Raw genomic sequence first — 23,933 nt, forward strand, 5'->3', positions numbered from 1 at the left:
GTGTGTGTGAATGGTTGTGTGTCCTGTGTGTCTCTGTGTTGCCCTGCGACAGACTGGCGACCTGTCCAGGGTGACCCCGCCTCTCGCCCAGGATGCAGCTGGAGAGGAACCAGCAACCCTCCTGACCCCATTAGGGACAAGGGTGAACAGAAAATGGATGGATGGATGGATGAAGGAGGGTTAATCTGTATACAATAGTGGACTACAACAAGCGCCCCCTGGTGGAAGATTATGAATTGTGCTATTTTTTGTTTTTTGAACACCAAGCCGAAAGACTAAATATTAACTTTGGACCAACTGATGGAGACTGTGTGGACCAAAGTCATTATAGTTAACTAAAACTAACAAAGTAATTAAAACTGAAATTGGAAAAACATTTTCGTTAACTGAAATAAATATATACAGTAATTAATGGGGGGAAAATCTTAGCTAACAGGAACTACAATGTGCATTTATAAAACTAACTAGAACATACTGAAATTATAGATATAATATGTTTTGCTTTTGTGTTTATGAATCCATTTATTAGCCTTTCAAGCAACCCCCCCAAACACACACACACGCGCGCGCACACACACACACACACACACCCACACACACACACACACACACACACACGCAGTTCCTGGGAGCTATCAACAAATTACGGCCCTCCAAATCTTTCCTGGTGGCAGTTATGGGCTAGCCCATAAAAAAAAGACACTAGAGTGAGTCGGTTGATCAACAATAATTGAAGATTTTTTTGAAAATAGTATCCTCTGTTGCATATTCATTGCCCAAAGGATGAATATACAATCACAATACTCTATGTAAACTATAAAAAATGTACCAAAGTATAAAAGAACAAACTACCACGATAACTCATAAAAAATAAACTAATTCTAATCAATATTTAACTAATAATAACAAATAAAAACAAGAAAATACAGGTGACAACTATTTAAAACTAGCTGAAGAAACAAAAAGGGGGAAAAAAAGAGAGCTGTTTTTCAAAATTATCTTTACAAAATAAAAATCTGAATAATGTGGTATGCATTTGTATTCAGGCTCCGTTGAAAAATACTTTGTAGAACCACTTTTTAATGTATTCTAGTTCCAACACTTTCATATTATTATATGGATTTCTGGGTTTGGACTGGAGGCCACACACAACACGCTAACCCTGCTCTTCGGAAATGACAAACATGAAAATTTGAATGCGCGTGCGCATTAGGGCTCGCGCTGACCACAGGCGAGGTCTTCGCCGAGACGGCGGCTGAACTCGGAGAGAGATTTAGGGCTCGAGCGACGGCGGTGTCAATGTGAGCCCCGCGATTCAGCTGCGCCGTTTCCCCCAGTGGGACGAGATGAAACAAATCCTGGCCACAGTGCTCGTCTGCGGCTGAGCAGAGCACGGAGATTTACGGCGCTTGGTCAGACATCCGTCTCCCCTGCAGTGGTCATTGGCCCGAGACATCTACGGATTCCATCTAATGGAATTAACCGTTTCTTCCAGCGCGGAGATGTAATGACGGCCTCTTAAACTCAACTCCTGCCTCAGACTTATGGAGGCACAGAGAGAAGGTCGGATACCTTCTATGATAAAGACTAATCTTAAGGTAGGTGCAAGTAAAGGCTGGCCACCGTAATAATTAGGGATCCACCGATCCACTTTTTTTCACTTCCGATACCGATATCTGAGGTGTGCCATCGGCCGATACCGATCCGATGCAGGAAAATGGAGCTGAATTGAATTTTTTTAAACACAGACATAAATTAATTACAAACCTATTTGATCACTCTGCACCAGTACAGCACGCTGAAATACACCAACAGCGTCACAAGCTTGGTCAAACATGTAAAAACAACACAACTTTAATTTGTTGAGTTTGTCCAACTAGGAGTAGAACAGTCAGTGTGAAATAAATTCTAAAGAAATTGACTAATTACCTTGGTCAAACATGCAAAAATAAACTGCAACAAACAAACAAATGGTTCAGAAAGTGCAACTAGGCATTCTAAATATTACATAAAATAAATAATAAAGCATGTTGTCGCTTAGAGCACGGAATTAGACTGAATAGATCTGCCCTTATGGATTTGGCACATTATTATGATACTCTGTCTATAATTCAATTCAATAGCAGGAAAGATACCGATATTTATATTGGATCAGTGCATCCAAGAAAATCATCAAATTACACTGAGACCAGCTCTGCTTTCTTTCACCAAATATATTTCAGAAAATCACACAAGTTAGGATTGGTCTCAGTTTCTGTATTAAAAAAAAAAACCCACATGAGTGTTTGTGGAGAGAAAAACAACATTTGAGCAACTAAACCCCTCATCATTGCATTGTTTCCTATAAATTCTGGCTGGAAGAACCCCCTGCAAGCTATTCTGCTGTTGCACAACAGCACACACACACACACACACACACACACACACACAGAATCTTAGGCTAACCTTTGTGCCTAAGTGTGTTCTGTAATGTTAAAAGTGTGTTTCAGCACCAACAAAAGAAAGAGAAAAAAAAAGACAACACAAACCGCCCACCTCCCCCCCCTGCAAAAATTGATAAGAGCATGACAGACTGCGGTGTGGCGAGGACCCCGAGGAGATTTGGGGTCAGTTTTTTTTTTATTTTTATAGAATTGCATTGGCCGAAACTGCAAGCTAACAAAACACGATATGGTTTTGATGTGCAACTACAGGCGGCCACTCAACAATTTCCAACCATGCAATTTTCAGCAAGTCTAACACAAAAATGCAGACCCCTGGAGAGAGGATAAACTTCTGCAGCTAATTGACTAAATCAGAGGGTTGTCTGACTTGGTGTGCATTAGCAGAGAATGCAGCATGGACCACCCTCTTAGAGCGTGTGTTCACACTGAAAGCTGGAGCCATGACAGAGTACTTTTGAAAGCCATTAAAAATAAGGCACCTAAGTTATAATAAGATGCATGTACAGTTACAGTTTGTCCTGGAACGCCAATAAATTCAACATTTAATGGCTTGCGCCAGTAAACGTTTACATGTACATACAGACCAGACAAATAAAAGCTGTGCACATACCCTCCTTGACTTCTTCTGCAGGAGGATTTAAACGCTCTTCTCTCCTTTGCTTTATGGCCTGTAGTTCCTTCTTCAGCTGCCGGACCTCCTTCTTTAATTCATCACTGTGAGCAAAGGAACAAACTCTGAGAAAACAGACACAACATGCAGATTGCAAGTTCTTGCAACCAGTTTTACCAGCCCTGCAATAAAGAGGGAGGGTAAGACTGCAGGTGACACAAAATAACAATTAAAACAAGCTTTTCATATCATTTTCTCAAATTGTAAATATGGAAATACAATGTTAGGTGATGTGAGTCGTCTTGAACATTTATGAGGTATTTTGACAATTTGGATATGATTTTACCGACACGGCAAGGTTTTCCCCAGAAAACTTGGGTCCTAATTTCTAACAAAAATATTTAGAGCAAAAATATTTCACTTCAAATTTATCTCAGAGAAAACTGCAGCTATTACTGATATACTTAAATTCTATAAAATGTTTGGAATAATTTGAATTCGTGTAATTTGAAATGTGAGAAAAGACCATTAACAGCATTAAGTGGAAAAGCCAGTTACCAAAAAGACTAATTCGAGATGATTAAATGAAGGGTAAAGATCGTCAGTTCAAAAGTCAAAACCACTACATCTAAAGTTAAGATCACCTTGTCTAATGTTGGCACGTCTGAGGATGACTGAATCTGAAGTTATCCAGGTTCAAACACTAGATAGTTGAGTCTAAGCTCAAACGCACTGGGTTAGAAGTCAAGATCACTGAGTTTCATGTCAAGACCACTACGTCTAGTTTAGATAACCCAGTCTAATGTTTGGATTTCTGAGTCTAAATTCAAGATGACTGACTGGAAGGCCAAGTTCACTGGGTCTAAATTCAAGATGGTTGAGTGTAAAGTCAAAACAACTGGGTTAGAGACCAAGATCACTGGGTCTCACATCGAGATCAATCGGTCTAATTTCAAAATGGTTCAGTCTAAAGTCAAGGCCACTGGGTCTAAAATCAACTTTATTGGATCAAATCTCTGCGCCGTATGCCAAGATTACTGGATGTAAAGTCACAAACATTAAGTCTAAAGTCAAGATCGGATATAAGGTCAAGACCACTGAGTCTCATGTCAACATACTCGGTTATTGGGTCTAATGTCAAGGTCACTGGGTCCAAAGTCAAAATCGTTTGGCTTAAAGCCTTGATCACTAGGTCTGTCAAGATCATTAAGTCTAAACCCACGCCCACTGTTAAAAGTTAAAAATACCCTTGAGACAGAAGTCAAGACTAGTAAGTGTAGAGTCGAAAACATCAAGTCTCAGATTAACGCCATCAAGTCGAAAGTCAAAAGCAGATTGGTAGAACCAGACCATGCAGATATAAAAAGACACAAAACAAAAAGCTTGTGTTTTACATTGTGATGTAAATTTATGAGCACCTCAGTTCTTAAAGCATTGGCCAAAGTTTCTGGCTTCCATGTAGCACACAGTTTTATATTTTTGTCCCAATTAAAAAAAAATCCACAACCCTTCAAAGAACACTGTCAAAAATCGAATATGCAAGTAAATCTGTACAACAAACTTTGGTTGTGTGCAGTAAATCACAAAAATGTTCTGCAGTACAAGAATTGGACAGTCCTGTTAGTGCCAGAGGTAGTAAACAAACTTTATACTTCCTCTGCTCAAATTGGCACTACATTAAGATTTACAGTGACTGGCCGTGGCCTCCCTTTCCTTTAAAGCCTTTAGCAGGATAGCAGAGGCAGGCAAAGGCACATCCTTGATCCAAGATATTGTCCCTCTTGGCTAAAGACTCAACTCAACAGGACTGTCAATGCCAGCTATTGTTCCTCTTCATAAGTTAGGGAATAATACTACTTTATGTAGAGAGCAGAAATGTTATGTCAGAAAATAATTATATTTTTGTACTGCCTGACAACTATTGGTGTAATCCCATTCACTTGCCCAAAAGCACAGGTAAGCTGCAGAGTCTTGGCCCTTGGCCCAGCAGCATGTGAGGCATCTCCAGAACAAACAATGGAAGCTTTTGTTACCTACATCTGCCTCTCTGGACTGACATTTGCTTCTATTATTTTCTTTGCTTTTATCTTTGGCTTTGGTTTGTCGCTTGTAGCTCATGTTACACTGGTTGTATTCTGACTCTGTCAGAGGAAAAGCAATGAGGCATCCTACCAAGGGGTGTCAACTGGTTGGGCCTGGGAAATATTAACAGCTGTGTGTGACTTGATGTCATGTCTCTTCCTCTTTTAGTTTCCTGGGCTTCTCTGAGAAATACACAAGGAATCAGTTAGAAATAAGGTTGTAACCAAGAAAAAAAATGTTCTAACCAAATCAGGAAGTTGCTTCCCAAGATCTGTTCAGAGGCGATGAAAACAAAACTTTTTTATGAGACATTGCGTCACGATAGTAATGCCACACAGATTTTGGGGACTTCCTTTCCCTTCAGAAATACCTTATTTCTGTATCATAAAGATTAAACAAGGCGTTCGAAACCTTCCTCAGACATTTTGGTCCATATATTGACCAGGACAGCATCACATCGTTTCTGGAGATTTGTCGGCTTCACATCAATGAGGCAAATTATCCTTCCCACCATACGTTCATGTTGCTAACTCCAAAGTCTAGTTGTAGAATTTGGACTTAGCAACTTGTTGAGATTCAACAAACCAAGCAACTTTTTTCCAATGTGTTGTCCAACTTTGCTGAGCAACAGCAAAGCAACAGCAAGAAAACATCTAAAACAGGGGTCTCAAACTCCAGTCCTTGAGGGCCGCAGTCCTGCAACTTTTAGATGCCTCTGCTGCACCACCTGAATAGAATAATTAAGGCTCTGGAGAACTGGTCTACACAAGGTGGAGGTAATTAAGCCATTTCATTACAGTGTTTTGTACCTGTGGCACATCTAAAAACTGCAGGACTGCGGCCCTTGAGGACTGGAGTTTGAGACCCCTGATCTAAAACATAGAACTTTGTACATGTTTGCTAAGCAGTGGGTGTAACACTATATTTACTTTATAGACAGGTGCTAACCGGCTAACTACTTGATGGTTTTGCCATAAGTAACAAAATAAACTTGCAGGTTCTTTTTAGATACCAAACACCCTGCCCAACCACGCTGCCACATACCCCATTGCAGGTGAAGCACTTGGGTACATACAGAGTATGAGGGGCACAGGATACATTTTATTCTATAGGATCCATTGAATCACTGCCTTGGAAACAGCATGAACGTCTTAGGACTTCAAACGTCAGCCTTTGATTCCAATGTACATCGATTAGCCACGGCCCCCATTACCTTGTCACTGGTTTACTATTGTTTTTTCTTTGGAGAACTGTTGACAGATACTGAACATTACAGAGCAAAAACGCATCAAAAGAGCTGCATGTTTGGAGATGCTCTGACCGTATGGATAGACCATCTGGTGTATCAGGCAATGCCCAGGGGGCCAACACACAATTTTGGGCTAGCCTGGGGCTGTCATAATGTAACTTATTCATAGACTGAATAATTTTGAAATTATTCAGTCTATGTGATATTGACATCCGGACCAAAGTATTGGCTGTTAATGTTGACTGTGTCGTCACTGTACAATGTTTTTTTTAACTGATTTGGTAAAAATGCCAAAGTACTCAACCAACAGTTGGGCTAATGACCCTATCATATTTTTATTTTGCTGTCAAACATTAACTTGAGATTGGTGTCATGATTAAAAATTAGAACCGACTTGCCCTAAACATGCTAGCAGTTATAAAAAGTGAAGGAAATGTTGTTTACAACTCAGTTTCAGTTCTGAACTCAATGAAGAATAACATTTCTGTATCAGTATCAGTTTCAGGAATTACCAAAAAGACTTTCCATGTGTTTACCAATCCCTCTGTTGTCTTCTCATTCCTCACTCATGTTTTGTCATTTACCTCCAGATAAATAGACCAAAACTGGCAAAGCCGTTCTGAATCCTTTCTGTGACTCCCAGCAAGTCCTGGCAACCAGATTCCAGTTGGCGGCTGCCAGCTACTGTCATTCCTTCAGAAAATGTAAAAAATGTGAAAACCAGAAAGCTGTGGATGATTAACTTTTCATAAAGAAAGCATATAAGGTGACTGGCAGTGGACGAAGAAATCCCTCATGAACCCGAACCGTGCAGCGTCTGCTCGGAGTCTACAGCTGACACAGGAATTTGACAACCTTAAAAATAGTACAGTGATGACTGTACGGTTCATAAGAAAAATTCTGTAACTTTTCCAAAATGCAAAAAACAGACACAGTTGTCTGTCATCAAGAAATGTAAATACTGGCAAAGAAATCAAGCTTTGAACATGGCAGCTACGGTACTCGGATGAGTCAAATATATGTTTAAAAATGAAATTTTGCCTTCCAAGTCTTGTTTAAAATAAATATGCAGCAGTGTATGGACTGGGAAATGATTTCTGCATCTAATTCTTCGTCTCTAAATTTGTCCTGTAAATGGAACCTCCATGTGATTGTTGCGCATTGCTGCCTGGAACTATTGAGAAAGTGCCCAACATTTGAGGGTCTGGGGATGTGTAAACTCGGCCGTTCCAAAGCATACACGACCCAGCTGCCAAGAACTGGATTATCTCAAATAGTTGTCTGCACAAAAGTGGCAGAGAAAGCTTTCTTGATCTCTGTGACCTCTCCCTGAGAACTCACTGGGTTATGACCAATGACAAGAGACAGGTGCAGCCAATTAATACGCAGTGACATGTTGTCTGCGCTATGGCCCCTTGGTCAGGATAATTAGGGCTTGATGTCCCCTTTAAATCACCTTTTCTTAATAAAAGATTGCTCTCTGAAAGTGCTGTGGATGTTAGAAAGATGTTCCGAAAAGCAAAACACAACTTCAGTGGTGCCCTAGAGGTCAAATGATTAAAAATGAAAATTAAAAAAATTAGAAAGTTGAGCAACTTGTGTTTCATCAGAGCTGTTGCTCTCAGTGATGAGGTTGGTGAAGGAACGCAGTCATGTCTTTGTCAGAGCCATGTTAACTTTGCTCATCATTACAACAGAAAGTTGGAGTAGACCTCAAATGTTGCAAGCCATAGAGACACTGAGATGTTAGCTGGTATCTGCAGTAATTATCAATATTGGCCCAAATTTTCATCCCTACCTGGAAGTGTTCATTGGCGTTTTTTCATTCCTAATATGTCTCCTAACCTGCCAGAATTCACTCTTTAAGCACGTCCCCAAAACCTGGACTTTAAAGAAAATGTCAATGGGACAGAAACCGATTCTCACCCAAGGAGGAAGGACTCCCATAACCGATCGTCTTCTTTATTTCGGAACGTGCCGTAACAGGACTTCGTTTTGACAATGCTCAAAGCTGGATGTCACCGTGTATTTTATGGCTATAGCATCCCCCACCTGCATCATTAAAAATCTCCAAAAGTACGGCTAGATAATATGAATAACAGGCTCTGCAGCCACATCGCCGTCCTGCAGAAACTGAAAAGCGATTACCAGGAGCAGCAGACGGAGCCGGGCCCTGCTGGCAGAAGCAGCTCACATTGTGTCCCAGAGCCATATGGAAGCGTTTTGCTTCCCCCAGTCATGCCCCGTCGGCTTTAACAAAGGTGCCGACTACCGCATACATCGCTTTTGGGACCCCGTTTCCGTGGTGTCTTTCATAAAGCGCCGCTCTCTCGATTAAAGCGGACATCTTCACACGCAAAACAAAGACTTGATCAGTGGAGGGACAAATGTGTGTCAAACCCTGAGCCTAAGACCCTAACTGGATTCTACCACATTCCTTATGTAATTGTGTGCATGTATTTTTTTCAGCCCAGGTGAAGTTAACCATAACTTGACAACCTTCACTCCAAGTTTTTTGTTTCCACAATCATGACATCATGCAGTGGAATATCATCTGGTGGCTGTTTCCAAAGCAAAATTGATTTGACCTGATGGGAAAACCATTTGGTATTGAGAGGGACTCCGAATGTCACGGTGTTCCCAAACTTTGATGAGAAAAATTTACTATGGTTTATAAATTTTACTTTAATACGCAGCAGACACTGAAGACCCGCTTTCTGGCTCTCTGAGCTAGAGAGAAGCTGGAGCTTTTCTCTAGCTTAGACAGAATTGTGTTTTATTCAATTTAACAGGAAGAGGATTGCATCAGAGTGACATGGCTGATTGAAAAACATTTATATGAGGGATGAGGATGAAAGTGATGCATGGTTTTCAAGAATGTTTAGAAAAAAAAATCTATCTGAAAAAATGTGATACATACTTTTCAAAAAGTATGTATCCAGTCATACGTTTTGAAAAGGGGCAGTATTGTGTATTTTATACAATTTCATAGCACAATAAATTAACTGTGTTACATTCAGTTGTTATAAAAACTCTGTATATATTAAATATCACTTATAAGAAATATGATCTCATAATTTGACAGCTTGAAATTGAGCCTCTGTCTCTTTAAAAACTCCTCCTCTTTCTGAAACTCCGTCTTCAGGAAGTCTCAACACGTCTCCTCTATTAACACTTTAACAATGTTTTCACCAGCACTATTGAAGTAGTTCATACAATGAGCACAGTAGATGTGCTACTCCACCAGTTGTTTGCTAATTGCTGCAGGCTAGTCTGAAGGAGCAGAGTTGGGGAGTCACAGGGGAAGAGTGCGCTATGATGCGGAAACTTGTAAACTGCAGCTCTGAGCAGGGCGCTTTACACGGCTGAATGGTTGCCATGGGAGATTAAAGGATTTCTCAAACATGCAACACTCCATGTATGTTTTTATAAAATGATATAAAGTTCAGAAAAAGTTGGTTTCACATAATACTGCCCCTTTAACCCATGGATATTTTTCATCTCTATTCACAGTTCTGCGAAGCTTTGTGTCGGTCCATGTCTGTCACCTCAAAACCAAGCTGAATACCCTCGAGTTTTCAGTTGCAACTTGACAAAACGTGCAAAGGTTAAAGGGGAATAATTCTGTACGACTCAATGACATCTTGTTTTCCCTTCACCCTGACGCCGGTCGTTGTTTGTCCTACGCGCGGAGAGTAGCTGAGCACTCACGGCGGTGGGAGAGCGGAGCTCACCCTGCAACAATGCCCCCTTTGTCCTGGACTAACACCGTACCTACCAGCCTGCTCTTTGATTTCCTGCCAAGACAAACCACTGTGTTGGGTTGCAGTTCTTGTGGCAAAACAATCTTCACTTGTGTTTAATATACTTCAGCCTTCCTGCATCGGGCTGGCTGTCAGTCAGGACACACACACATATAACCGAGTGAGGACCGGCTCCTCGTCCCATTAGTGCTAATGAGAGAAGGATACGTTCATTACGCGTGTTGAGGGCTACCTGCTCAGAGGATACGGAGGAGGAATAACTAGAGCGATCCGCAGCATCAAAGCGAGATGAAAGACAAACCACCATTCGTTCTTCTCGGGTCATTTTCAGACTAACGTTGACCCGCAGACCATCACCTTCTTTTCACACTCACTCACACACACACACACACTGCTGGCTCAGACACATTCGCTGTTTGCTTCAACAGAGAAAGTAATTTGCGTTGCGTGCCAACATTCCTATTTTCCAAAAGCAGGCCGACTGATGTTGGTCCAGTGAGCTACAACTGAGGCGTGAGGGTTTTTTTGTTTTGGGTTTTTTTTTTATGTGGATGGAAATGGAGCTCAGGAAAATGGAGGTTGACAGCAAGAGTCAGGAAAATCTGTTGAGATGACTTGGAGTTTATCAGAGTTTTAGACCTTCTTTTATTGATGTTTGGCCTCCATCCAGCAGTGGGCGCCGCTGGTCATCCTGATGCTGACACTGAGTTAAAGATGGCAGAGCCCATATCACAACGGGAAAGAGAAACGATCCAAACAGAATCCGGTACGGGATGCAAAATGCACTTTTTGTCTTGAAATCTAAACACTCGACAAGCTCGTTAAGTTAACCTTTAATAGCGCTCATTCATGACGGAGCGGCGTTGACTTAACGAAAATGTATTCATGTGCTATGAAAATGGAGGGGATAATTAAGAAAAAAAAAGCACGATGCGATAAGCAAGGTTGATTTTGAGGGCTGACGTTAAATAATCCACTTCATGGGGTCAAATTTTAACTTTGTTACAAGAACAGCCACACTCCGTACTTCTGTACGAACAACTCTGTTCATGGGGAACTGAGTGTTTCACATACTTTATTCTTTCTGTCTTTTTTTTTATTTATTCAGCAACATAAGAGGTTGCAGCTTTGTTATATTTTACAAGCGTGTCTAAGTTTAACAATGCGAAAAACCCCCCCACAATTTTCTGTTTATTGGGTCAGTATTTAATAAGGAGCTCACCCAAAATAATGTTAAAAGTTAATTATTTTAGAATTCAAATATAATATAATCCAGCATACAAGGTTTTCCCCCCCAGAAAACTTGCTAAACCCGGTGCTTGGGGCGCTAGGGCAGTCGTCCATCCGGCCGCCGTGTTTAAAGTCGACAGGAAATTTGAAAATATCACTTGATAGTTATGTGTTACTAGAAGACTGGAAGATTAATACCTAAACACCAACTATAAAGCCTTAAAAAACAATGGTTAAAAAAAACCTAAAATAAATAAGCAATGCTACACCTGGTGGGAGAACAAGTAAAGCCTGGTGGCCCGCCAGGCTTATAATAGACGGTGGGAAACTCTGAGCTTACGATGGAAAATGTTGCCCTTTATGCTAGAGAACACGCTAAAATACACAAATTCACACCCGTTAATATTTGGATAAATGCCTTTTTGTAACTGGAACTTTGAGAAAATATCACAACATTTTCGTCGCCGTCAACAAGCCGCCGGCATAATTCAGCAGTGACGTGCGGTCAGGGGAGGCAGGTGAGGCAGTGCCTCACCTGCTTCCCCTGACCGCACGTCACTGTAATTCAGGTTGGATATTTGAGGCTTTTTCTTCCAAAATGAATAAAATTCCTGTAAATTAATTCTGATATCACACGTCATAGTAATTGTCTGGACGTTATTAGAGTAAGTGAGCCTCAACTTTACAAAACCAGGTCTAACATGATTTTTTTAAAATTGATGTCTAATTTACATCACTTCTAATATACAAAGCCGACATGTCTCTCTGTGACGGCTGACTTTACAGAATTTCTGAGAGAGACGGAGCGATTTCGCCTTCCATTAAACTTAACTGAGACATTTATCTTAGGTTGACAAATTTACCGTCAGCTATCAAACATCTCTAACATGTGGCTCTCTTAAGACGTTAAAAAGACGTTGGCTAACATTTCTCTGAGCCAAAACTGAAGAAAACCTGTGGAGGAGAACTTAGTTTCACCTTCTGCTTCTTGACAACAAACCAACCATGTTACAGTAAATACGCGGCAGCTATTTTTAAACTATAAAAGACTCATCCCTTTGTTCATTGTTTGCACGTCAAAAAAAAAAAAAAAAAAAGAAAAGAAAGAAAAAATAAAGCTTTAACAAAATCCACCACAAAACCCAGTGGAGAAACCGACAGATGCAACAAAGCTGCTGTTCTGCAGCAACTTCCTGCCACAATAAGACAAATTTAATACGACTTCAGGATTGTTTTAGGAGGGCCTCGCCCAGAAGCTGCCAAAGTCTTCCATAAAATCCTTCATGTGGTTGTGAAATTTCAAGGTAGCGCTGAGGAAGTTTACAGACCTTTTTACATCAAATTTGTCAAACAATCCTGGGGTTGAGTTTATGATCGTCTCAAGATGAGACATTTTTAGATTTCTTATTGTAATATAACTTTTTTTTTATATCCTTTTTTTCTATTTTAATATAGATGAGAAATATGTTTGAAAACTGAGATGAACAATTATGAGAGTAGTCTGATCTGAATAAAATAAGCTTTTGATGGTCTCACCTGGACTGTTCATTTCTAATAAAAGGTTTTGGTGGCAGCGTTTTCAGAAGCACTCCAACAGCACCACCTGCAGGCCGTCGCCTTACATTACAAGTGAATTCCCCCGTTTTAATGTTTAGGAACCAAACCCAAGAGCAGATGGGATTATAAATGAGGAAAAGCTGCGTTTAAACTTGTGAAAATAAAAAAATGACCTGCGGCTGCTCTTCTTCTCCTCTGTCTCTGCCTCGCCGGGTTCAGCCGCTTTCTCTTTCTTAAGCTTTTTACTGATGAGCTCCCTCATCCTCTCCTTCTCTTCCGAGTCGGATTCCTCATCGCCGTCGTCTGCCTCGCTGCCTGACTGGAAAATAATAATATATATATATTTTTTAAACATACGTGAACACAATCAGAGATACACGACTCGTCTTTTATCCGTCTAGCTTTCCGTCTGACTTACATTAGCCGCATTCCCGGGTCTGGCTTTCTTCTTCCCTCTTTTAAAAGTAGGATAAACACAGGCATGTTTTTAAACATAAGAAATAACAGGTGCAGTATTGATTGTCTCATGGACGTACTTAACAGCTGGAACAGAGCTGAGTCTGGGATCGTCTTTCAGAAGATCGTGGCTGCTTTTGCTTTTTCCCTTCAGCGTCTGATGAAAAAAATAATAAAGATAAAGGTTAGCGATTAAACAACGTTTGAGAAAAGTGGAAAAACTCATTTGGTCTTCCCTAAATTCTCTTGAGCTGCAAAAACGTCACCCATTAAGTGATTTAAATACCAAGCTGCAGTTTATCCATCAACTGTCCCAATTACACGTCTTCTGAAAGTATCCCCACCCATTAAAAGGGACAGTTTTATGTATTTTCCAGACACAAAGTGTCATTTTATAGCCCAATTAAGTAACTATGTTAACTTCAGTTGTTATAAAATTGCTGAATATATATCAAATATCACTTCAGAATAATTTGACTTCATAATTTAGCATCTTACAATTGGGTCTCTGTCTCTTTAAAAACTCCTGCTGAATGGTTGCCACGGGAGATTAAAGGATTACTCAAACATGCATGAAATAATCAAGGTATATTATTGATGAGGAAATGACATTATAACATGACATAAAGCTCAAAAAAGGTCAATTTTACACAATACTGCCCCTCTGACAGATAAAAATCTACAACGTGGCGTTTAGTTGAAGATGGAGGTGAAATGAGGGTAGGAATAAATCTGCACCTGGCTAACTTGAGTCACCATCTCCTCGTCCTCCTCAGCTTCTTCTCCAAATGATAATAGGTTGAAATTCCTGCAAAACAAACAAAAAAAAAAACATTACAGTATTTTTTTAAATGGTTTTCACCGAATCGTCGACAACAAACATAACATGACGGAGATAAAAAATTACTTAAAGCATCCGATTGGATAGATGCACCGATCTGATATTGATATCTGTATCGGTCATGATACTGAAAAATATCTAGATTGAGTTCCAGTTAGAATGCGTCTGACCTATAAAAGGAGGATCTATTCAGTCTACTTCTACGCTTTGTGCTCTGAGCAACGTGATGCTTTATTATTATTCAGAGTTCCTGACTGCGCTTTCCGAACCATTTGGGTTGCAATTAATGTTTTTACATGTTTGACCGAGATAGTGAACCTGATTTTTAAGGTGTTTTTGGCTCTGGTGGCCTTTATTTGAAGGTGCTAAGACGGGTAAGTAGGTAAAGAGAGAGAAAGGGAAGACATGCGGCAAAGGTCACCAGGCCGGGATTCGAACCTGCGACGGCCGCATCGAGGACAAAGGCCTCATCATGTGGGTTATGTTAAACCCCTGCGCCACCACAGCACCCCGAACCTGTTGTTATTAAATTATTAAATAAATGTGTAATTCAGTAGATTTATGTTTGTGTTTAAAATAAAAAAAGCCATTTAAATCAAATCAGCATGTTTTTTCTGCATTGGGTCAGTGATGGCTGCAGACATTGAAATCGGAAGTGAAAAAAGTGAATCGGTGCATCGCTATCTGATTGTCAGAATAACACTATAAATCAATGGCAATATGTGTAAAGAAAGACAAATAAGACACAATGATCAAATTAATATGATCAAGTAGCTATAACTCATATAATATCAAATAGTTTATTAACGCCTCATTTCACATGGATCAAAATAACGTCCAAAATGATGGACTTTTCAGATCGGTTCTTGTACAGTACAGAATATCATGTTTAGGCAATGTTTGGTAATATCTGTATGATTATTATTCATTTTTAAAAAAATTCTGTTTCATAAAAGCAACTAGTGCAACGGGCCTTCATCAGCAGCAAAAAGAGAAAATCTGAATACTCACTTTGTGGCTTTGGACTGGGATTTTTTCACTTCCTCTTTTTCCTTTTCCCTTCTTGATTTTTTGGTTTCCCGAGGTGTGATGTCATCGAAAGGAGAGTGCAACACCTGGAAGGTATTAGAAACAAACCCTTAAAAGCTTGCGGGAAACCCCCCCCCAAAAAAACCCCCAAACCAAACCAAAAGGAGACACAATGAAATTTCCGTTTCAGTGAAATACCTCGGCTGTTCTTATCTTGTGCGGTTTCAGCGGCCGCTCGTTTGCGTCGCATTCGACCTCCGCTAACCGGAGCAGGTTGTAGATCGTGTCTCCGGTGACCTGCAGACGGATGGAAGACAGGGGCCACGCCGTTATCTCCCTCTGGAGTCCAGGTGGAGGAAATGCCAGGCTTTCAAACGTTACCTTGCCAAATATTGTGTGCTTGTTGTTGAGCTCATCCGCGCGCCCCAGCGTGAAGAAAAACTGACTGCCGTTGTCGTGCTGCCCGGCGTTCGCCATGGCAACCAACCCCCGCCGAATGAAGCGCAGCCGGGAGTGGAACTCATCCTAAACGTTTCAGGAGGGAAGAAGTATTTGGATGCCAGTTAAGTTTGTTTTCTTTACAAGCGTCTTCGGTGTGTAGATGTCTATAAAAAGTTAAGGAATTTTTTTTTTTTTTTTAAAAGCATCGCAACCTTGAACGGGCGGCCGTAGACGGACTCTCCACCTGTTCCTGTGCCGGTCGGATCCCCCCCCTGAATGATGAACTCCGGAACCACTCTGTGGAAAATGGTTCCATCATAATACCCTGGATAAGAGAGAACCGCATTACAAAACAGAGCAGCAGCACTTTGAGTTTTGAGAGAAATGCAGCTGTTTAGAGCTTTAATTTGGCTTAACTTACTATTTACTTTACTATTGTAAGTATGTTTCTGTTTGTAAATTTATATATAATGTATGTACTGAGATCTGAAAAATGCTAAGCTGTATAAAAATAGCATTATATTTTTGTATATTCATTATAGATTTATTTTTTCATTTTATTACTTTTTTGTTTTAGATGCACCAGTAAGACTTATATATGTGTATATGTATTTATAGTCACACTTATAGTTTTTCAGTATTTTTTTTCTGTGCTCTGATACTCAAGAAACAACATTTTGCTCACACTGTTGGGACTAACAATAAATGATTTTCTTATTTTATTGTGCAGTACCATTTGAGATACTAATTTAAATAAAATATCCAATTATTATTATTAATAAAATAAAATTAAAATAATAATAATAATAATAATAATAATAATAATATCCCTCCAGAGGTTTACAGAGGAGCAGCAAAAGCAAATGATATGGGTATGTCTTCATGTAAATCTGATTTTTTTTTTCTATGTAGAATTTGACTGCCACTAAATTAAATGTATAAAATTAAAAGCTGGATTTTTCAATTGTTTTAATGGTTGTTTAATGGCAGCTAATATTTAGATAGAGTTTAGTGCGTTATTTCTGAGCATAAACGCAACAGTTTTCTGTCACGTATTCTAGATACAGGATCATTTAGCTGTAAATTTGTGATTTTTCTGCAATGACTGCAGGTAAATTCTTACCTTCCATGCACAGCTGCACAAAGTTCCTGCATGCTTTAGGAGCCTCTTTGGACCACAGCTCGATATCAATCTCCCCTGCTGTGGTCTTCAACAGGACCTAAAACGCAACACACGGGCAGACATATTAACCTGAAACTCTGCAGTCCGCATTTTCCCCACATTACCTTCCGTTGACAAGGACACAGCTATTTGTCAAAACCCCGCAAATGTATAAACTTTGCAGGTTTTACGAGAAAAGCGCCCACCTTTCCACTCGTGGGAGGCTCCTGGATGTAAATGTTGCTCATTCTGCAGCTGAGCTAATACGTTTTTTGTGTAATATAGGGAGAATCGTTAGTTCACCTTTAAACGCTTTGCTTATATAAAAAATTTGTAACAAGAAAGCGAATTATACTTAAACTGAGAACTGCTTTTCGTAAATGAGAGAATTATTATGATTTCCGTCCCACAACCATGTTGGCTAGTGTAATGTTTATTTCCGAGTTTAAGGGTAGTTTCAATAAGTGTAATTATTATTTTGTTTTAATTTTATGACTTTTAGTTATGATTAAAGTTGAGAATACTTTTCTAATGTTTATTAGTAAACCTGAATGAAGATAAAACAAGAAACCCCACCATACACAGAAATATTTTATTTAATATCATACAATAGCACCCCTCAGTGGATGAGCATTGGTTTAATCTGAATGTTCCATGATAATTGGCACGCGGAAACAGCAACGGGTGTTTTTAGTTCCGGAAGTCACAAATTAAATTTGAAAATTTATTTAGAACATATTCCAGTTTAATGACATGCTTGAAGTCAATATTAGGTATAACAAAAAATATACATGTGCACTATAATGAATCATTTGGAGCTATAAAAGAAATAGACTGAAAACCCGAGCCGACCGGAAGTACCGCAACCAAAGAAGGACCAGACGGAAGCTTTGCAGAAATGGCGGCCACCGAAAACAGTGTGGAGATGAAGCGAAAAGCTGATGATAGTCAGGAGAAGGAGAGAGGTGCTGATGGGGATGGAGATGGAGAAGATGCAGACTGGGTCGGACCCATGCCAAGCGAAGCCACGAAAGCTAAAAAGAGAAAAGGTGGTGTTTTAAAAAACATTATGGCGGTCATGTCCAACTTCTAATGCCTTCTCTAATGAACCCTTCTGTTTATTGCTGCCTTTGCTGGTTGTTTTTCATCAGTGCTCGAATTTGAACGTGTCTACCTGGACAACCTCCCATCAGCTGCCGTGTATGAGCGGAGCTACATGCACAGAGACGTCATCACACACCTGGTCTGTTCAAAGTAAGTGACGAGCAACAAGAAAAGTTCACTCCTGAAGCAGGACTCATCGGACACTTTGAGTAAAGAGCGACTGCTTTGATCAGGCCTACTTCAAAAGTATTTTAAGTTCTGATGTAAGAATTGGCTTTTTGTTGTTTTGGATCTGGGACTTTCTCATGCATAAAGTCTCAGTCTGTACTACTACTGACCATCTTGTTAAATCATGAATTTTGACCTTACCTGAGATAAATCACACCTGCAGTGCTTTAGATGTTGTTTTGGGTTCTTTTGAGACTCGTTGATGGCTGAGTATTACATCGGTTTGCAAAATGTTCATCTGAAATATGTTCGTCGACAATTACTTTACTCCAAAAAGTTCTTTGCCATATTGTATGGTGATTATAATGATGTAATCACAACTTGTGATTATATTGATCAATCGATCGATATATATGGTGGTAAAATCACCACTATTTTGACACCTTTGTGGGAGGAAAAAAGGACCAGACACAGACGGCAACAAGATAAAAAGAAATATCGGTTCAAATCGACTCAGTTGTATTTATCGGACCAATACTGATATGTTAAAAAAATGACTAATACCGGCCGATACCAATATTAGTACTGATATATCGTGCATCCCTACTTTGTTTCTCGTCTGCTCTTGAATGTCTTCAGAATGGTGCAGGATGTGTCGCTTTCTAAGATAGTTTTGGAATGAAATCATCATTTGAACGCTGCTTTTGGTATTTAATCACATTATTTTTGTCAATAATTAACATTTGTTAAGTCAGAAACCTGTAATGGTGTTTTTAATCATGACGACAAATTGAATCCACAAACTGTAAGTGTTGGAGTTCAATAGACACACACAAAAAACCCATATATAACAGACACAGGCATTGTAAAAAATAAACATGATGGTCTTATTTATTTGGTAGATGTTTGAAAAAAGATCTATTGGAAAAAGTCAACATGTGTAAACGTGTTGTGATATCGCCCCCTGTTTCCAGGACAGACTTCATCATCACCGCCAGCCAGGACGGCCATGTGAAATTCTGGAAGAAGAAAGAGGACGAGGGAATTGAGTTTGTGAAACACTTCCGCAGTCATCTCTGTATGAGCTGAATTGAAGCCGAACGCCCGTTCCGCTGTGGCTCCGGGTCCGGTTCTGACCGTTTGTCGTTGCTCTGTGTGCAGCTGTGATTGAGAGCATCGCGGTGAGCGCAGAAGGAGCTCTGTTCTGCTCCGTCGGGGACGATCAGGCCATGAAGGTGTTCGATGTGGTCAACTTCGACATGATCAACATGCTGAAGATGGGGTGAGTCCGACACGTCAAGGACACAGAAGATATTGATTTAATTATTTTTACTTATTTATTTATTTTTACATGCATCTACAGAGTTGGAGTAAAACTTTTCTTTCTTTCATGTTTCAGCCACAAACCTACAATTACTTAGTTGAGATAATGAGTTTATTTTTGTATTGTTTCAACTTTACCTTTATACCATTTTATTCGCATATTATTATGACTTCGTTCTGGTATTGGTGTGATTTTCTCGTATCATTACGACTTTTCAAAATGTGTGCAAAGTTAAAGACACATTGATGCTTTTGGCTGTGCTACAGTTTTTCTCTGTGCCTGCAGGTTTCATCCAGGTCAGTGTGAGTGGATCTACAACCCGGGCGACGCCATCTGCACCGTGGCCTGCTCAGAAAAGCCTACAGGAAAGATCTTCGTGTACGACGGCAGGGGGAGCAACGAGCCCCTTCACCTCTTCGACAGGCTGCACTCCTCGCCGCTCACCCAGATCCGCCTGAACCCCAGATTCAGAGTCATCGTGTCGGCCGACAAAGCGGGAATGCTGGAATACTGGACGGGCCTCCCCAACGAGTTCAAATTCCCCAAACACGTGGGCTGGGCGTACAAAACGGACACGGACCTGTACGAATTCGCCAAGCACAAAACCTATCCCATCAGCCTGGCCTTCTCCCCCGACGGGAAGAAGATGGCCACCATCGCGTCCGACAGGAAAGTCCGGATCTTCCGCTTCCTGACAGGGAAGCTGATGAGAGTGTTCGACGAATCGTTGACGGTGAGTCGACCGTAGGTCCTCCGCGCCGCACCCCGCAGCGCCCCGCAGTGACGTGACGCCGGTGTCTTTTTTGCGCGTCCAGATGTTCACAGAGCTGCAGCAGATGCGGCCGCAGCTGCCCGACATGGAGTTCGGCCGGCGGATGGCCGTGGAGAGAGAGCTGGAGAAGGTGGACGCCGTCCGCCTGACCAACATCATCTTCGACGAGACGGGCCACTTCGTCCTCTATGGGACCATGCTGGGCATCAAGGTCATCAACGTGGAAACGAACCGGTGGGTGATGCATTCTGCTGGACGATAAATAGTCTCAGAAATGATTGCAATAAATGATAATATAGTTATTGAGACCATAATCAAGTAATATAATAATAATAGCTGAAGTACAACCACTCAAAGATAAAATAAAACTTTTAATTTTACCACTGGAAATGGAAGATATTTCAAATATTCAAAATAACCAAAGCAACCAAAATAATTAAAATGGATTATGAAGTTTTGGTAACCAAGATTACATTTCAACAAATAACAATCATTCATCTTAGACAGGGAAAAAGTGTCAGGTAGTGCAAACTAACTACGTTTTGTCCAATTTTAAATTATTGCTCTGATTTGAATTCATCATGCAGTTGATTTATTGCTGAGCGGTGAGTTCATGTCAATGTGGGAAACTGCAAACAGAATCACATCTTTTTCAACATGTCTATGTTTCTCTTCCACATTCAAAACCAGAAGTTTACGTACACTTTGATTTTCACCAAACCTCTCTTGCTTTAGGTCAATTAGAATTAAACAAAACTATTTCGATTTGCCACAATAATGTGAGAAAGAATCCGATCTAAAAACAAGAGATGTTTGGTCTGATTGGACTTCAGAGTGTTGCTGCGTTTCCATTACGAAAGCTCGCAGAACTTTGTCAGTTTTCCGCTAATGTTGAAGAAACACAAATATCGGAGTTGCAGCGTTTCCATTAAACAAAAAACGCAATAAAAATGAAACGCGATAAGTCATTTGAAAACATGCCGCGCCACGATCCTCTGACCACTTCCTGTCTCCTCCTTCGCTTATTTATTTATTTATTTTTTTGCGTCAGTGTCAACATCCGGTTGTTGATGGTGTGACTCGAGATGTGGCAAAAAAGTGTTTCCATGGCAGCATTGCAAAATAAACCAATAAACTCAGATTTCAACTTGAGGCCAAAACGTTTTACGAAAAAGGGTTTTTTTTGTTTGGTTTTTTTTAAAATGTTGTGTTTCCATTAACCACATTTATTTTTGAAATGTCAAATTGTGGAACTTTATGGCCAGTGGAAACGCAGCTCTGATTGTCTCTTTATTCGGTGTGTGTAAACTTCTCGTTTCAACTTTTATTTTCTTTTAATGGACTGTAAATAATAAAAACATTATCTAAAGGAAGGGGCGGTTTAAACAAAACGTTTTACATTAAATCCACTAGTTTCCATTAAGACAACTTTGCTTCTCGTTAACTTTAGTCACATAATTCAATTATTGTTACTATTATTTCTTATAAATCGCCGACTTGCTGTCCGGCCTCTCGTCCCAGATGTGTGCGTATCCTGGGGAAGCAGGAGAACATCCGGGTGGTGCAGCTGTGCCTGTTCCAGGGCGTGGCCAAGGCCATGGAGGTGGCGCCCACTATAGAGATGAAGGCCTCCGACAACCCCGCCCTGCAGAACGTGGAGCCCGACCCCACCATCTTCTGCACCGCCTTCAAGAAGAACCGTTTCTACATGGTGAGACGGACGGCAGGACGTCTCGTCTCGACGGCCAGCTTCTTTTCTCACCGTTTTTTTTTTAATCTCTCATTGGGATTTTTGTTGTTAGTTTACAAAAAGAGAACCAGAGGACACGAAGAGCGCCGACTCGGACAGGGACATCTTCAACGAGAAGCCTTCGAAGGAGGAGGTGATGGCCGCCACTCAGGCCGAGGGGCCCAAGAGAGTGTCGGACAGCGCCATCATCCACACCACCATGGGCGACATCCACCTCAAGCTTTTCCCCGTGGAGTAGGTTTGACTTCTGAGCACCAGGCGTTCAGAGCTGCTTCCTACGTTTCAGGATTTAGAAAGTATCTCTGCTTTTTCTTTGTGTGTGTGTGTGTGTGTGTGTTTAGGTGTCCCAAAACCGTGGAGAACTTCTGCGTTCACAGCAGGAACGGTTACTATAACGGTCACATTTTCCACAGAGTCATTAAGGTAGACTTTTGTCACCAGCGGCGGAACAATTGTTGGGGTTTTTTGGGAGATTGCCGGACTTTGATTCAAAAATCTGAAAAGAAAACCAAAACAAACGAAGTGGAGCCTCTCGTTTTCCACAGAGCTTCATGATCCAGACCGGAGACCCCACCGGCACAGGCATGGGTGGGGAGAGCATCTGGGGAGGCGAGTTCGAAGACGAGTTCCACTCCACGCTGAGGCACGACCGCCCGTACACGCTCAGTATGGCCAACGCAGGCGCCGGCACCAACGGCTCCCAGTTCTTCGTCACCGTGGTACCCACAGTAAGTCGCGTTCACGGCCGACTCGCCAAGCAGGAATTACTGCCATTTTTAAACATTTAAAAAAAAAATTCAACTTTTACTTCTCTTTTCTTTGGTTACTTTCTGAAGGATTGTCAAGTTTTGAACAAGCAGGCGACTCTCACCTTTGACGTTTGGCTACCTGAACGTGGCACCCATCCAGATTCATGTAGATGTTACTGGCGTGTTAAATGTGGGCGACAACAGCGCATTGAAAATTCAAAAATGGAAAAATATAAAGATATCCACGGTGGGATTTCCCCTAGAAAACTAGATAAGTGCAGTGGTAGCAGCGCCCGATTGTGGTTTTTTTTAGTTAAATTTTTTAAAAAGTTGACAGAAAATTTGAATATGATATAATTAAAAATAATTATCTTACGTCACTTTTTAAAGTAAAATAAATACATTAGTAATCAAATGATCTGTTGATTATTCTGACGATTAATTGTACAAAATTTAAAAGAAGATATTCTATAGATTTTTCATTTAACTCGTACAAGCCACATAGTTTTATTTTATTTTTTTTCTCACAGGACTTTCCTGTTGAGCAGCAGTTTGAGTCACACGCAGATGTCTGTGATTCAATGTGGTTCAGGCTACCGCTAACCACCATTAGCTAATAAACACTTGATAGCTACCTGGCTAGTTCTTTTTTTTTTTTTTTTTGCAATCGTATTGGATAGGTGCAAATTTATCCCCAGTGTGCCGGACAACGGGTGTTTCTGCATTCTGTGAACAAATATTGGCTCTACAGGGGTTAAAGATGTAGAAAACTTAGCAAAATATGCAATTTTCTTGCCATTTCTGCTACGAATTCCATCCATAGTGGAATTAAAAAGTCTTAAATTTAATTTGGTGACTCATCCGGAAACTCCATTGACTGACTTTTACTCTCCTCGTTTTCTCTTGCTCTTCTGCAGCCGTGGCTCGATAACAAGCACACGGTGTTTGGAAGGTGCATCAAAGGGATGGAGGTGGTGCAGAGGATCTCCAACGCTAAAGTCAACCCCAAGACCGACAAGCCCTACGAAGACATCAGCATCATCAACATCACCATCAAATGATTCGCTCTGTCAATCGCCTGTACAGTGATGGACGTTTTTACAGACTTATTAAAAGAAAACTCTGGATTGTTGGATTGTTTTTTGTTTCTTTTTAACCCATCAAGTCCTGGGTTACACAACTGTTGAAAGGAGGAAACATC

The 23,933-nt window shown here is 40.6% G+C and overlaps 2 protein-coding genes across 2 annotated transcripts in view; one reads left to right on the forward strand and one right to left on the reverse strand.

Annotated features, from left to right (window-relative positions):
• The window catches only part of cwc27 (CWC27 spliceosome associated cyclophilin), a 32,268-nt gene extending 14,973 nt beyond the window's left edge, over window positions 1–17,295 (reverse strand). Inside the window, exons 1-11 of the mRNA XM_044144699.1 lie at window positions 17,072–17,295; window positions 16,827–16,923; window positions 15,916–16,028; window positions 15,644–15,787; window positions 15,461–15,559; window positions 15,245–15,348; window positions 14,131–14,200; window positions 13,473–13,549; window positions 13,355–13,391; window positions 13,110–13,255; window positions 3,055–3,158 (exon numbers count right to left, since the gene is read on the reverse strand). Of these exons, the coding sequence (XP_044000634.1) occupies window positions 3,055–3,158; window positions 13,110–13,255; window positions 13,355–13,391; window positions 13,473–13,549; window positions 14,131–14,200; window positions 15,245–15,348; window positions 15,461–15,559; window positions 15,644–15,787; window positions 15,916–16,028; window positions 16,827–16,923; window positions 17,072–17,113 (1,033 nt within the window). The 5' untranslated portion in view covers window positions 17,114–17,295. The remainder of the gene's footprint in view (window positions 1–3,054; window positions 3,159–13,109; window positions 13,256–13,354; window positions 13,392–13,472; window positions 13,550–14,130; window positions 14,201–15,244; window positions 15,349–15,460; window positions 15,560–15,643; window positions 15,788–15,915; window positions 16,029–16,826; window positions 16,924–17,071) is intronic.
• Window positions 17,296–17,711: 416 nt separating this feature from the next.
• On the forward strand, window positions 17,712–23,859 carry ppwd1 (peptidylprolyl isomerase domain and WD repeat containing 1). Its single transcript, XM_044144460.1, has 11 exons — window positions 17,712–17,914; window positions 18,017–18,119; window positions 19,112–19,215; window positions 19,299–19,419; window positions 19,747–20,194; window positions 20,277–20,467; window positions 21,755–21,944; window positions 22,036–22,217; window positions 22,325–22,406; window positions 22,529–22,711; window positions 23,650–23,859. The coding sequence occupies exons 1-11, from the start codon at window positions 17,764–17,766 to the stop codon at window positions 23,791–23,793; spliced, it is 1,899 nt and encodes a 632-aa protein (XP_044000395.1). The 5' UTR covers window positions 17,712–17,763; the 3' UTR covers window positions 23,794–23,859.
• The last annotated feature ends 74 nt before the right edge of the window (window positions 23,860–23,933 follow it).

Source organism: Gambusia affinis, linkage group LG17 (assembly GCF_019740435.1).
Source record: "Gambusia affinis linkage group LG17, SWU_Gaff_1.0, whole genome shotgun sequence".
Classification (NCBI taxonomy): domain Eukaryota; kingdom Metazoa; phylum Chordata; class Actinopteri; order Cyprinodontiformes; family Poeciliidae; genus Gambusia; species Gambusia affinis.

Bases quoted from the DNA above. Each gene is read 5' to 3' on its own strand.
- ppwd1 (XM_044144460.1), top strand. From the start codon at position 17,764: ATGGCGGCCACCGAAAACAGTGTGGAGATGAAGCGAAAAGCTGATGAT. The intron at 20,468-21,754 runs GTGGGTGATGCA...CTCTCGTCCCAG, and splicing joins ATCAACGTGGAAACGAACCG to ATGTGTGCGTATCCTGGGGA. The intron at 21,945-22,035 runs GTGAGACGGACG...TTTTGTTGTTAG, and splicing joins AGAAGAACCGTTTCTACATG to TTTACAAAAAGAGAACCAGA.